Source organism: Cydia fagiglandana, chromosome Z (assembly GCF_963556715.1).
Source record: "Cydia fagiglandana chromosome Z, ilCydFagi1.1, whole genome shotgun sequence".
Taxonomy (NCBI): domain Eukaryota; kingdom Metazoa; phylum Arthropoda; class Insecta; order Lepidoptera; family Tortricidae; genus Cydia; species Cydia fagiglandana.
In genome coordinates, this window is record NC_085959.1 from 18,137,040 (window position 1) to 18,153,318 (window position 16,279).

Genomic DNA, 16,279 nt, shown 5'->3' on the forward strand with positions numbered 1-16,279 from the left:
CCTTTGAATATTGCGTTTAATGCAATTTCAACTAGACCTTCGAGAAAGTATACCTACAGCATCCATTTAAATATTGGCAATTGAATACATAGCAATGCACAAATACACACTACTAAGTAATACCAGGCGTGGCTCACTCTCCGATTTTGTCGCTTTGCTACAGGTAGCTAAAAGTACATCCGTTCCACACCAATTTTGGTGGCTAGCCATAAGCCGCGCGTGGCGCTGTCGCCACCTAGCGGCCATATCTGTCCTGATCGTAACAGACGCGTTTTGTTAGAGAGTGGGTCTTCTGTACCTAGTACTATTTTTAACCGACTTCCAAATCTCAAAGAAGGAGGTTATCCATTCTGTTGTGTTTTTTTATTATTTATTTTTTATGTTTGTTACTCCATATCTCCGTCATTACTGGACCGATTTTGAAAAAAAAAATTTTTGATTGTATGTATATGCATACAGATGGGGTCCCGTTTTTGTCAAAACCCAGTTCTCATGATGGGATCCATGAGGAATCGAGGGAACTCCTCAAATTTTAAAGGCATACATATGGTGATTTTTGGGTTTTTATCAACAAATCAAGCATATGCATCCAAAAAAGTGACATTTGATGAAGTGGAACTGCTGATGATGATCAGAACGGAACTCTTCAACGACGCATAGTACACGTTTGGCGTTTTGTCCTCTTCGTTATGTTTGTTAAGCAAGTTAAGTTTATAAGCCACATTTTTGTCAAGCTCGAGTTCTGATGATGGGATCCATAAGGAATTGAGGGAACTCTTCAAATATGAAAGGCATACGTATAGATTTTTTTGTATTTTCATCATAAAATCAAGCATTTACATTAAAAACTGTCGCATTTGATGAAGTGGAACTGCTGATGATGACCAGAACAGAACTCTTCAACGACGCATAGTGACACGTTTGGTGATTACGAATTTCAATTTTGACTTGGACTGGGACCCAGACTCGGACCCAGAACCGGACTCATATCCGGATCCGGTTTGGACCCGGAGCCGGATTCGGACCCGGACTCGGACCCAGACTCGGATCCGGTCTCGGACCCGGACTCGGACCCGGACCTTGACCCGGATCTTGACCCGGACCATCCCGGACTCGGACCCGGAAAACCACTATCATATCTCAACTAAATAAACCACTATGATTACCTACTATAAAACGTAGATGATGATGCCAATCTTACAAGCCCCTCCCGCTTAAACCCCCGTACACCGCACCGCATGCGCCGTTAAGTGGGTTAGGTTAGGTTTGAACTGCGATCCTCACAGAACCGAACAAGGGTTAGGTTAGGTTAGAACTGCGAGCCTTTGCAGAAACGAAATGCTACTTGAAAAGTGGGTTCGATTAGGTTCAAACTGCGATCCTCACAGAACCGAACTGCTATCAGAGAAGTGGGTTTGGTTAGGCTAGAACTATGACCCTTACAGAAGCGAAATGCTAGTAGAAAAGTGGGTGGTTTTACCTCCTTTTCTACATAGTGTACCATCTACAATAATCTTTCACCGGCCCCCATAGAAGTCGGTTTTTTTTCTTAAAAATTATATTTATTCTGTGGTAATACTACTACACCATTAAATCGGCATCCACGTTATACGTACTGCCACATGAGTGAACATGCGTTATTCGTTTGAATAACACATTTGGCAAATTCCTTGTAAAGAAAATTGAAGTTACATAAGCACTGAATAGATGCAGCCATAGATGAAAATGCTGAATGCTGAATGAATATATCATCCCTACATTCCCTACTTATATTTTAGATTTTATAAATGCGATATTAAATGGACTGGGATTGAAATCTAATTGGTAAATAACTAGTAAATAATCTCCCTAATCTATCTATTCAAAATATGGGTTTAAAAAAATATTAAATTACATACTTAGTTATTGTTATCGTACTAGAAAGATGTGGCTGAGGCCAGAGACCCGTGGTTCATGGTCGTTTTGTACCTAGTGCTTAGAAATAACAGTGTGTACATCGGGCCTACCGCGAACCACGAAAGAAAACCTAAATTTCGTTCATGGTTCGCGTTAGGCCCTCAGGCTCCAGTATTGTACAGTCACTATAGGCTAGATTCACAAGTTTCACAACATAATTTTGGTAGAACTGAACACGTGGTTATGGTATGACGTGCAACTGTCGCAAAAGCGCGGACTAGTTGAGCTGGGCGCACAGCTCCTGCAGCGGCGCGCGCGCCCACCGGAAAGTCGTTTGCTCGTTCAGTAACTTTGGTAGTGAACACGTCCTAACCTCATTGCGCATGACGTGCAGCTGTCGCAACAGTGCGGAGTTGTCGAGCTGAGCGCGCAGCTGCCCGCGCAGCTCCTGCAGCGGCGCGCGCGCCCACTGGAGAGTAGTTTGCTCGTTCAGTAACTTTGGTAGTGAACGCGTGCTAACCTCATTGCGCATGACGTGCAGCTGTTGCAACAGTGCGGAGTTGTCGAGCTGAGCGCGCAGCTGCCCGCGCAGCTCCTGCAGCGGCGCTCGCGCCCACTGGAGAGTAGTTTGCTCGACCAGTAACTTTGGTAGTGCACACGTGCTAACCTCATTGCGCATGACGCGCAGCTGTCGCAACAGTGCGGAGTTGTCGAGCTGAGCGCGCAGCTGCCCGCGCAGTTCTTGCAGCGGCGCGCGCGCGTTCACTGGAGAGTAGTTTGCTCGTTCAGTAACTTTGGTAGTGCACACGTGCTAACCTCATTGCGCATGACGCGCAGCTGTCGCAACAATGCGGAGTTGTCGAGCTGAGCGCGCAGCTCGCGCAGCTGCCCGCGCATCCCCTGCAGCGGCGCGCGCGCCCACTGGAGAGTAGTTTGCTCGTTCAGTAACTTTGGTAGTGCACACGTGCTAACCTCATTGCGCATGACGCGCAGCTGTCGTAACAGTGCGGAGTTGTCGAGCTGAGCGCGCAGCTCCTGCAGCGGCGCGCGCGCCCCCTGGAAAGTAGCTTGCTCGTTCAGTAACTTTGGTAGTGCACACGTGCTAACCTCATTGCGCATGACGCGCAGCTGTCGTAACAGTGCGGAGTTGTCGAGCTGAGCGCGCAGCTCGCGCAGCTGCCCGCGCAGCTCCTGCAGCGGCGCGCGCGCCCACTGGAGAGTAGTTTGCTCGTTCAGTAACTTTGGTAGTGAACACGTGCTAACCTCATTGCGCATGACGTGCAGCTGTCGCAACAGTGCGGAGTTGTCGAGCTGAGCGCGCAGCTCGCGCAGCTGCCCGCGCAGCTCTTGCAGCGACGCGCGCGCCCACTGGAGAGTCGTCTGCTCGTTTTGTAGCTGGCTACCCGTCGCGGGAGTCGATGACGTTTCCCTGTGCGAAACATTTGTTAACATCAAAGTTACCAAATAGTACTTAACAGTACCTAATGGGTATAATAAAGGTACGAGGGTTACTACAAAGTACTTAAATTACAGGTTATAGATTTTGTTAAAATTGATTTTGTGGTTAAAAATTGCTAGGTAGTAGGTACTTAACTTTATAACCAAAATTGGTTGAATAAAATAAAGTTCAATTGTTCAGGCATTTTACAAAATGGTTTCATGTGAGCGCTTGCTATCAATTGAGTAAACTTTAAAGTTTGATTACAACGGCACAGGCTACGCATATGTTAGTTTATCACCTAAGGTGAACAGAACAGTTGCATAACAGATATAGGATTCCCTTTAGCCGTAACTGCATGAATTGAGAAAAGTATTCCAGGCACATAAGGGTGGCCTAACGTATGGCCACGGCCGCGGGCCGGTGCCGCAGGACACAGTTCCGCAACATCGCACGCGCACCAGCGTGTCTCCTGCTTCTGACTTCCGCTTCCGTTACACGCACTATTATTGTTTTAATTTACCATCATATATGTATAGGTAGCTAGGGGCTTAATTAATAATGAAATCACCATTACAGTAATAAATAAGTAAATAATTTAGCCTATATACGTCCCACTGCTGGGCTCAGGCCTCCTCTTAAACATGAGAGGATTTGGGCTATAGTCCCCACGCTGGCCCAATGCGGGTTGGGGACTTCACATACACCTTTGAATTTCTTCGCGGATGTACGCAGGTTTCCTCGCGATGTTTTCCTTCACCGAAAAGCTAGTGGTAAATATGAAATGATATTCCATACATAAGTTCCGAAAAACTCATTGGTACGAGCCAGGATCATTCCAGTACCTAATATTTTATAGAAGTCGTCAGGAACTGTTGATCAAACAGGTACCTGTCAACACTGATAAGATATCTACAGGAATCCGAAATTTACTTGTAATATGAGTAGGTACAGTCAAGCAAAAAACGGGTACAATATTATGCTTTAAGTGAATAATAAAACGCCGACCCAAAAACTGTTATCATTGTGAGAAAACACTTCTTGCCGAATCGTGTGGTAAATGTGTGGAACTCTCTACCAGATACTGTTGTTAGTGCACCGTCGGTCAACACTTTCAAAAATAGACTGGATACACATTTTAGAACTTTAAAAAGTGCAAAATAAAATACAAGTGCTTCGATATACACGCATCAGCTCTAAGAGCTGCTAGTGTATCAAATAAAATAATAAAAATAATAATAAAAATTGTCCAAACACATCGGCTCATCGGTACTTAGGCTAGTTTATCAACATTCGAAATACTTCCACTAAACATTGAAATACCTAAATACTTCCAGCCTAAAAATATGATGTGAAGATTTCCATTTTTTTGGTGTGTATTATTACTATTATTAGGCAACTTCTTAATCAGTGACCACTTCACATTGTACCTATAAGTTACACTTTGGTGACGCCTGTCTAATATATATATATATATATATACTAGTATTCTACATACAGATATTATGGTTGCATAATTATACTCATAATAGGTACTCGTGTACTTTATTTGATGTACATATCATTCTAACTCACTGTGAAACATAATATTTGTTCTCGAGAAAAACGTAGGTACCATCAACCAGTCAATCTATTGCCATTTTCATAAATTAAATTACCTACAGGTAAATAGTATTAAAACATCGTTCAATTCAAAGCAGGGTACATGTGATTTAATAGTGTAGTGCCTTATATTTTTCTTATTTCATAATCTATACATATCTATACACATGAGATAGCTTCAATTTGTTTTTAGGAACCACAAGGCCGATTTTAAATATAAAAAATGTATACCTACGTATAACATCAAGGTACTTACATATATTAGTACAGTTACAGAAAAAGCTTTAATAAACAGTTTTTTGTTCAACAATATCATATTTTACGGTAACTACATAGAAATGTGACTCCACGCCAATCGCCAGTCGTTATTTAATATTGTGCCATTAAAATACTCGTATTTTATTCGATTAGAGTAAAAATAAAAACAGCATTCTAACTGTCTGAAATTGGATTAAGTAAAATAAATACCTACAAAAAACTGTTTGCTCTCCAAACGTAATAAGGCTGGCTGCGGCATAAGCAGGTAGGTTCGCAACCTGTTTTATTGAAGCAATAATCTCCATCCAGGAGAGGGCGACTCCTATTTCAGTACCATTATTGAAATTAAAAATTCGGGGAGAAGTTTGGAATTACTTTTTAAGGATCTCTTTAATTTTAAATCATTTTTCAATACAATATACCAAACCATTAAGGGTTAACCCGAATATAATTTAAGAATGATGAATATCGTAATTTTTCGTGTTACCTATCGTTTTCAAACAAGCTATCAAAGTCCTGCGAAGAGACTAAATAGAACAGATGAGCTCTGTAATAATTAAAACAACGATGTAGGTAACGTTTAGATATGTGACGTTCCACGGCAAAAGGTACCTTATGGCGGCTGGCGCTTACGTCGCATAGCGCCGCAATAACATTGGAGCTTCGTTAATAATAGCGTAAGCGCCAACCGCCATAAGGTACGTTTACCCGTGGGACGTCACATATATCTAACATGAGTTGTTCCTACTTATTAAAATTACACCTAGTTCACGTAGACCAGGTACCTAAGTTGCGCAAGTGGGTACAATAAAGTTATACGGGCAAACTAATGCCTGCATTAGAATATTTTGTTTAGAACACGTAATTAATGAACAGATGTGTAGCGCAGCCGGCCGGAGGCGGCACGTTACCTTCGATTAATCTCTAAGCACACCCACACCCCCCAAAGAGCCGCGTGCCAGCCCAAATAGAACTTTTATCAGTAAATTGAGCCTTTTAAACATGTTTCGGGCCTTTTAAAACTTTTTTCGACGCCAGGTGCTAACCCGCCATGTGCTAAGCGGCCGTTAGAAAAATACACCATATTAAACTTATCCTCATTAACTCTCGTGTGCCACAATGATATTCCATTTTGTTCTTAGAAACGTGTTTTAACAAATTCAATAGAAATGCCTTGTTTTTTACGATCCGTCTTACAATGTTGCACATGGTCATATTTTATCGGTAGCTATAATACCTACTTCTTTTTTATAATTTATATCGTCTTATTATCATTTTTATGCAGGTGCCCCTTAAATTTTCCTCGTACTTAAGTATAGCGCTATACCTAGTATGCAACGATGTATTTAGCCTGCCAGGATGCCTACAAACGTTGGGCCCAATGTGACTCGAGAAAAAGACCGATGGTGCTCCCATGAGTGAGCTCCTATTTTTTTTCATTATTTCTGTGCTGGCCTGAATCTCTCTTTTTAAACTATTTTACAGCATAGTCTTTTTTTATATTTTACCTAGTATTTGATTACCATAAAAAGTTAATCCATTTATATATTTACTGTATGTATCTTTATCCACAATCCACAATATAAATAAAAGCAGGCTGTTAAATAGACATTTAAATATGTTGGATGGTTTTGCTTCCCGTGATTCTAATTCGTTGTACACACGCGCTATTTCGCTGGCTACCGGATGTGGGCTCGAGACCATCACTTCCGGTCGGGGTATAAATAAACATCACGTTATGGCCAGATGTTTGCCCCTATTGGAATCATTAACGACAAGTTCCAGTTGGTTCAACGCCGCTTTTGCGCTCCACACTCGGAGACGGAACCGTGGTGTACTGCCGCGACCACATCACGTAGACACCGGAGTAGCGTATATGTATATATTGATGTAGTTAGTTTCATGTCTATTATGTTAACAAACAAGTATACTTACTTAAGTTTTAAAAAAATATTCGAGTATAAATACTGACAGTAGGTAAATAAAATTAAGAATCTTGGCCAAATATCGCTCGGTGCATTTACGTATTCCCCAAAATTATTGCAAATAGACGCCCACTTTGTCAAGTAGGTATCATCAAGTGTCAATTAGAAGAATGAATTTGAAAAGAAAGAATGAAGTGAATAAACTGGATTTATTTCAAGAAACGGTATTCTCGTAAACAGTAGCCGCGTTCTGGATTAATTATTTAAGCATCGACCAGTGGGTAGTAAAAGTAACGGTAATCGATGGTAAAAATAATAATTGCTATAAAGCCGGACCGCAATCATCTTGACCAGATGGTCAAGTGGTGTTTTGACTCATTGCAATTATTATATGGAACATCTGTTGCAATGAGTCAAAAGCTTCTGTATAAATAAACTAAAACATACACTCAAACCTGGATAACTTACACTACCTATCTGACAGATAGATTTTCTTCATTAATATTTTTTGGCATGATGTTTTTAGGCGATAAAGTTTTTATATATCTATTATGAGAAATTGTGCACTAAAAAAGAATTATCCATGACTCGATGTACGAGTATTGTAATTCACTAGGTACATACCTAAAGTTTGTATGTATATCTGTATAATGAGCCTGATGTCAACGCGTGGTGAAGTTAAAAGTTACAGTGAAATTAAAATAGTCCGGCAAATTCATTTGTCAGTAGTAAAAGGCGGCAAATTATAAAACTGTAGGCGTGAATGTTATTCTCCCATACTTATTTCAGTCAGGTACAAAAGTATAGTTCGTAGCTTTGTAATACAGCCCGGTGGCTAAACCTAATATTGTCTATTGTTAGGTAAAACCGCACGTGCTACTTAGGTACCTGCAAAAAAGGGTCATAATTATTCTATTTGGCACGCGGGCTAGTCCAACGCTCAAAAAACCAGTGTAGGTGCGCTCTCCGATAACGCGCCTTTGTTACGCATCTTTATGATACATTTTAGACTGGTTCTGTAGTGTTCGACTCGCCGGCACTCAGTAACCGAAGTACTGTACTTTTTATGCAGGTGGCTGTGGCACGTGGCACGTGCGGTTTTACTTAACAATAGACAATAGGATTAGCTCGGGCTCTATTAGAAACCTACGAACTATACCTATGTGACACAGTATAGGTCACCCAAGTGGCATGAACGCGCGCGCGGATCTGATGCCCCGGTTCATGCCCCTTCAGCGCTCTCGAACTCCACTCTACGACTTTATATAACGACTCGCGTGCCCTCACGGCTCACTCGAAACGAAACGTTCAACTCGAGCCCCATTTATCTATTCGCTGAAACTGTGTAAGCTTTTTGAAGTTTTACAAGTAATATTAAGGGATGTTACCTAACAAATCTTGAATTTAGAAAAAAAAGATACCTACGTAGTTAAACCGTGATCAGATAAGCATTTAGGCAACATATTCAATATAAACATATACCTATTTTTTATCACCCTTTAACGTAGTTAAACCGTGATCAGATAAGCATTTAGGCAACATAAACAATATAAACATATACCTATTTTTGTTCACCCTTTAACGAAATTTTATATTATATAATTGACTAATACCTACCGCCGGACCGGCCAAGACTATAAGGTGCGATTAAACCCTAATAACAAATATTTGAAACTTCCATTTCGTAACGCCTACAAAATAAGATGGACGTTTACTTTGCACACTGTAAGTAAGGTAAAACGTTGTTACGTATAAATGAAAGAATAATGCACGAAAGTCGATGTTAGCGGAATTACGAGCGTACAGCACACTCGACCAAAGAAAACTGAATTTACAGAGCGACAACTACAAACAACTGCGATTCGATACTGTTCACTCGCTCGTGTGCACGCCATACAGACGGCAAACACAAATAAGAAGTAAGTTGATGCTAATTTTGAGTTGTTTCCTCGTGTTGACTAGTTGTAGGTATTTCTATTGACTTTTAAGCTGTGATTTTGAAAGATACATATTTAAATAATTAAGTACGTTAAATTGGATTTGATTTGTAATGTTTAACAGTCAGTATTAAATTTTCCTCGCGTTATAAATGTTATTGATTTAGCTATTTTATGAAATAAAACTATTGAAACGGATTATATCGCGTTATATTGAATACAATATACTACATCCGTTTCAATAGTTTTATTTCATGAGTAACTGTCGCGGTAACCGAACACAAAATTAGCTATTTTAGTTCTTTTTTAAATCAGATTTGGAGATCGGAATAGGTACTGCCGCTGGACACCGTGTATAATTCTGGAAACGAGGAAAATGTACTTTATTAGCAAAACCATATGAAGCCGTTGCTCGGTAAGTGTATTTCTCTGTGTTCCGGCATCATCGTAGCGCGCCGTAGCCGCTACGCAATATTGAGTAATCGAGTTACAACGAGGACGACGGCAATAAAGAATGCTTTACGTATTCTAAGCTCGTCTCTTTATATGCACACTCCAGCCTAATTGCAAGGGTTTACAATATGGTGTCGAATCTACCTCGAATGGCGAAAGGTGATGAAAATATAAATATACGCATCTAATAGATAATAATATTACCTATTATACTAGTAGTTACCTACGTATATTTTTGTGAAAAGGTCGCGTTTCATCCTCAAGAGGAGTATAATAAAATGCAAATTTTAAGTTGTTTCCTCATTTGGGTTGGTAGGATTCACTTTTAAATGATGATTTTGAATGATAAATACATATTTAAAAATATTCATTTGAATTTGAAATATATAATGTTTTACAGTTAGTATATTTGTCGCGTTGGTGTAGTGAAAAATTTAGTTTATTGAGCTTTTGGGCCTTGAAACCCTCGCAACGTCGCAGCGCTCTAGATTTCATTAAAATTTGGAGCAAGCGAAACTTGCTCGCGTTGGTATTAATATTAGCACTAGGGGTTAAACAACAACAGTGCCCTTGTAAAACGAACAACTATTGATTATTATCCGGTTAGTAACCTAAAATAATAGCTTGAAGCGAAATATTTAATCTGAAGGGAATTTGCAAGAAAGAGATAAGGCAAAACCATTGAACTCCTAAGGCAAATATATTTTAAAGAAATTAAAGGAGCGACTAATCTAAGAAATTTAGCCTATACTTACGTAACTCCCATCAGCCGTATTCGAACAATGAGATACTTCAATTACTAGATATTAAAACGATATCGATCGGATATGTCAGTGTCAAACAAGTGTTCGAATACAGCTGTCTATCCAATATTTATTGAGTACTTTGGTAGTTGAACTTATTGATACTTGAGTTCCTACGGTTTACCGTCTGGTGACTGGGATTTATAATACCTGAGGTACCTTTTTGCAATATAAGTTACGAAGCCTACTTTTCGTCGATTATTGGAACCCCGCGGGCCACGGTCGTAGGTACCGAACAATATCTAGCAATATTTGATAAAAGTAGATATTACACATAGGCAACACTAAAAGTTCATAGGGGCAACAATGAATATCATTTGGGGTTCATCAAAACAGATATGTACAGAATACAAAGGGTTGTTAAAGACCATTAGTTATGTTGCAGGCGTAGGCTAAGTGCTACGGTAACTATTTACTGCTTGCTATATACATATATGCTTGTTTGCTACCGACGACCTAATATAAAATTTCTATATTAACTTACACAAAGATTTCATGGATCTAAAGTGCAAACGATGCTGGGTAGTTCAAGAACTCTACGATCGCCACGAGGATCTGGTTCGGGCAACTAACTATAACCGGATTGTTTTAAGATGTCGGTATCCACTTGAGAGACTACTTGACGATGAATGGCATTGTTATCTTTTGTCAAACCAAACCGCTAATTACCCGTGCAAAATGAAATGCAATAACAACAAAATATGTTAAACAGAAAACATCTTTACCGCTTGAAGGATAGAGTTAAATTACAATAGCAAGTACAGTCAGCAGCCGATGTTGCTAAGCGGGCCAGGTGTTTAAAATTATCTCGACGCGACTTTATTGTTAGGAGACTAAAAGCGTGTCAAGGTAATTTTGAACACCTCGCCCGCTTAGCAACTTCTGCTGCTGACTGTATTGTATTGTATTGTAGTACGGGCGATTTTCCGCAACTCGACGTCTTGCGCCTATTTTGCGTGATACTGATTGCTGACTGTACTACGACGTGTTCTTACGTACGACTATATACATATGTGCAAATTAGAGCCCATGATACTCCAACAATTTTTCACCTCTAGCGCTAAACAGATTTACGAATTGCTTTGTTCTTGCGGTGGATCTTCGTATTTAGGGAGCTAAAATGGCACTAACGGAATCCCTACAGTTTCAACATCAACTATTATGCGTGGCCTGATACACATCGGTCGGTTTTTAATTATCGACAAACCTAACTTATGCCTGAAATGAACAACATAAGTTTATAAAATTCGCAGAGCTTTTCACACAAATAATAATTAATTCGCAGTGCTGAAGCTTGTTGGAATAATAATATTACAAAAGTAAGTATAAAAATACTAAAAATATAAGAGTAGTAGGTATAGAGTAGTTAGTGTGCGCTAAGCGTTAAAGTTTTATAAAACTATACTGGCTTTATAAAACTATTTTTCGTTTTGAATATTCGAGTGGTCATTTTATCGGTATTGGCCCCGGGCACTCTTGTCTGTCTCCGGTTTCAAAACGTGGATATAGTTAGTTAAATAAGTATACAGTCAACAGTCAAAGGCACATTTTCACATTTTAGTACTTGGTCGCAGTAAACCATAAAATGATAAACAGACTAAAAAAGTTCAATAAAAAAGGATTTAGTGCTGTTGTTGTTCAGCTACTATACTATAAAGGTTGAGCATATGTAGGTACTTATTTTTAATAAATAAAAGTTAAAATAAACTTACTTCAGATCTTCGATTTCACGCTTGAGTCGCGTAACGTCGGTTAGGTGCAAAGTTTTCAAAATCTCGATCTGTTCCGCCAGCACCTTCATTTCATTCTTAATGTCAAATTCAGCTGCATCCACGACAATCATACAACATGTTAAAGTCAAAGCTGCACATATCGTTAAGCACTTCATTTTCACCATCGTAAGTTGGTTGTTCTCGTAGCGCGACGGGACTGAGCGGGCGAGCGACGCGACCGGCGGTTGGCGCGAGAGTGGCCCGCGGGCCGCCGCATCCCCTTAAATAAACCTTGCACCCTGCGTAGAGCAGATGCGTTCAACAGTTGTTTTGTATCCCATAAGTCTACCTAAGTAATGTTTTTTTCACGTTATTAAACAACATGCACTCTGCGCTAATGACACTTGGGAAAATAAAAACGTTTTCTCATCCGTCTTGTCTCTAGATTACGTAGATTCGACTTCGCAAAATCCTTATAAAAGCAAGTTCTTTAGGTAATATTATTCTTATTAGGTACCTATATAATAAAAAGAGGCCTATGTTCAGCAGTGGACGTCTTATGGCTGAGATGATGATGATATAATAAATGAGTAGGTAGGTATGACATTCTAAGTTCGGCATGAACCAATGAAACCCTTTAATTTCGTCTAATATTCAATATAAAAAAATGAATAAAGCAGCTAATAATTTTTCATCTGAATGTATGTAACCTTCGAGCAACACCGGCTTCCGACACGTCGGAAGGGAGGGGCCCAAGCGATATCTCACCGTACAAATCTTTCTGCCATTTTTCGCGGGGGGAAGGTGCACACAGTCGCACTTCTCACACACTTACATACAAAATCCAATCAGAGGCCCTATCGCGAACCACGTTCGACGTGTTGCCTCTCTATGGCACTTGTAAATTCATACGTAAGTGTGACAGGGAGGCAACACGTCGAACGTGGTTCGCGGTAGGCCCTCTGTAATGACGACACAAATACATAGAAAATGACACACGTCAAAGACAAATCTTGCAAACCTCGATCTCTTTTTGTGTACGGACGAGTGACTAGTGTCACAACACGCACACTAACACATTTTCGTTGATGTATGTCATTGTATTCTGAGAGATGAGAAGTCGGATTTGTCGCTCGACCGATCCGCAATTTGTACTGAGCGAGCAAAATCGATAAATCCAACAATTACTTGAGACTCAAATATAATAATTGTATTTAAATGTAATTAAACGTATGATATGTAAAAAAAAATATTACATGTGAAATGTAACACTTTCTTTTTGTAAATTTGATATCCCCGACCTCTTTTTATAACAAAAAACCGAGCAAACAGGCATTTTTGTGCAGCAGTGTTCACGCGCGCGTCTGGACTCGGTCTAGTGAAAAATCCAAGTGCAACTAGTTTTATTACCCGCGGTAGATTAAATTGACACGCTAATCTTGTACCTCGGCAGAGGGGAAATAGTGCGAATGCCGCCTCCCTTCCGTGTTGCTCGAAGTATGTAACGTATAAAGCGTCTGTCAGCAAACGTCTAGCAGACGCTTAATAATGCGTTTGACAACAAAGTTGCTACTGGTGGTAGCAAATAACACGCGTATTCGGGAAATGAGATAATCACAAGATCTAGAAGCGATATAGAGATCAACTAGATTTACATTAGATATCGACTAGATGTGACTTGTATATCTAAGTCATGTCATAACTTGTCGAAATCGTTCAAGAGGGCCTCCAGAATCGCGGAAACGTCAAATTTTACATATCTATCTTACAAAAATATCTTTAAATTATCCATATCGTAACTTGTTGAGGTCTAGTAGAGATCTAATACATTTTCAGAATCGACCCGTAAGTTTATGGCAAAAATTTCATTTTTGGTATCTACAAGGCTTTATCGCGGACGTACTTTTCTTTCCACAGACAACTAACACTCAACAAGACATAAAAAATAAAATCAACCCCAAACACAATTAAGGTTGCGTTTTTTTTTTATCACCGAGTTCCTATGGCCAACTTCTGCAGGTCGATAGTAGTCACCTGCAATATGTTAAGTACTCTTCGAAAGCCGCAAAAATATGTGACACGCTCTTTACGGCTCTACAAATAAGACCGTGCCAGATATCTTTGCAGCCTTCGATGTGTAACATAGTGTCATAATCATAATCGTTTATTGCAGGTGACTGTACCATAATAAGTACGTATTGCATTGTCACTCAACTATCTGTAAAAATATTTTCTATTATGGCAATATCCAGAGGAAAATGGGGACTACGTTTGCATGGACAAATATACTGTATGGTTAGGTGAACTGCAATCGTAATGCTTACGTATTAGCTATCTTCACTCATATTTTACTCATACTCATATATATTTCAAATCGATAGGTAGGTAGGTAAGTACTTAATATTTAGCGCTTTCGAGTGAGCTTATCGTTCTCCTGGGAAACCTCGAGTACCATTAATACGATACGGCATCGGCACCATTAATGGAGGACTTTTATATAATGAAGAACACATACCCAATTCATAAGTTCTCCATTATTAATTCCTAGCTTTTGCCCGCGACTTCGTCTGCATAATGGAATTAGTGACAGCAGCTAAAGTAGGTATAGCGCCTGAATAATGCTATCAAGCAATCATTCAATTCGCGCATTGCTTACTTCAATGATTAGGCAATTCATTAACTCTTTCAATTCCACCCTCCTTTGCACTCTCTTCAGGGATGATTTTCGGGATAAAAACTATCCTATGCCCTTCCCCGGGACTCAAACTATCTTTATACCAAATATCAACTAAATCGGCTCAGCGACTTAAGCGTGAAGAGGTAACAGACATACATACTTACACACTTTCGCCTTTATAATATTAGTATTGATGAATACATTTTAATCCAGAATTCTTGAATGCAAACAATAATATATTATTTAAAGATTGGTTAGCCACCAAAACAATGTGGCAGCCAAAGATTTTCCCATGAGAAAATAACAGCAAGGGCCCAACTGTGTCTAAATACTTTACCAATTTCACGTGTGATCTCTCCTCATAAGCGAAGCTAGTCACGTGAGTGCTTCTGATCACTTCACTTGGTTGCACGCATGACACATGGGCATCGGACTACGATCTCGTTACTTCAAAAAAACTGCAAGACGGGTATGTGTGTTATTTTAAACGTCAAACTTTTATGAAATTATGACGTATATGTATGTAAATATAAAATAACACATGCAAAGTTCTAGTGACTGCGTATGCTATCAAAATCGTTGCAGACTTATCTTGGTCTTTCAATACTATTAAGGTTGCTGTCATAAGTTCCAGTAACTCGCAATCCACTCTTCTTCAAATACCTCTTTTTGACAGTAAACTAATTAGAATACTGAAAAAAAAACTTAGTGTTAAAATCGATATATAACTATTGTTTGAAGTTTTGCACCGATGGATCTATTTATTACTCCGAATAATAAATGCAGTTTTGCTGTAGTTCGCCAAGCTGTCGATTTTCATAAAGAACTTCTCTTTGAAGGGTCGTTACCTGACAGTTTCGTGCCAAAACCGTTTGTTGTTATCTTCGCATGGTATGTTTATTTCTTCGATGTGCACATAATTTAATTTCCAATGTGTGTCTCTTATGACGATTTTTTACTCGCCTCTGTCTGCAACTTACAATGCACATTCACCTCTGTATCGAACTCCGCCCGCGTAGAAGTCGTTAATAATAATAAGTTAATAACCCTACCCTACCTCCTCCTTCTGCTTTGGGGACGAATACCGGAATGCTGAGCGAATATGTTGGTAGAATCTTCTTCCAATCAAGCCGGAGTGAAACAAAGCCAGCAGCGCTACTTTAACGTGTGTCCAATATTCACGACCTACTTACTATAAGACCCTTTGCCATGCCTTGTGTTCTGACTGCTTAATTTTTGCAACCTCATATTTGGATATGAACTTTCTGCAGCAAAGAACAAGGAATGTAAAAGTAAAATTTTTGGGGCCTGAGTTATAGAATGTGAGCAGCCGATTTTGCAGCACTCACCAGATGAGTTTCGCGTATAGTTAGGTATACAGACAACCCGCCTAACCCTAGCAATGCACATGTATGTCTTGAGCCTTTTGTTTTCGTCCGTGATGAATCTCGAGCACGCTCCATTTGAAAACAGATAATACCGAATGAAAAAAAAGCTTGAACTAGACTATAACTCTCTCCGAACACTGTTAACGTGTCTTTGATAGTCATATTTTAATCTAATAATGTATTTTATAAC

General features: G+C 39.5%; 1 protein-coding gene across 1 annotated transcript in view; it reads right to left on the reverse strand.

Moving 5' to 3' along the window:
• LOC134679316 (protein scabrous) overlaps positions 1-12,289 on the reverse strand; it is a 35,902-nt gene extending 23,613 nt beyond the window's left edge. The window contains exons 1-2 of the mRNA XM_063538219.1: positions 12,025-12,289; positions 3,160-3,325 (exon numbers count right to left, since the gene is read on the reverse strand). Of these exons, the coding sequence (XP_063394289.1) occupies positions 3,160-3,325; positions 12,025-12,209 (351 nt within the window). The 5' untranslated portion in view covers positions 12,210-12,289. The remainder of the gene's footprint in view (positions 1-3,159; positions 3,326-12,024) is intronic.
• Positions 12,290-16,279: the final 3,990 nt, after the last annotated feature.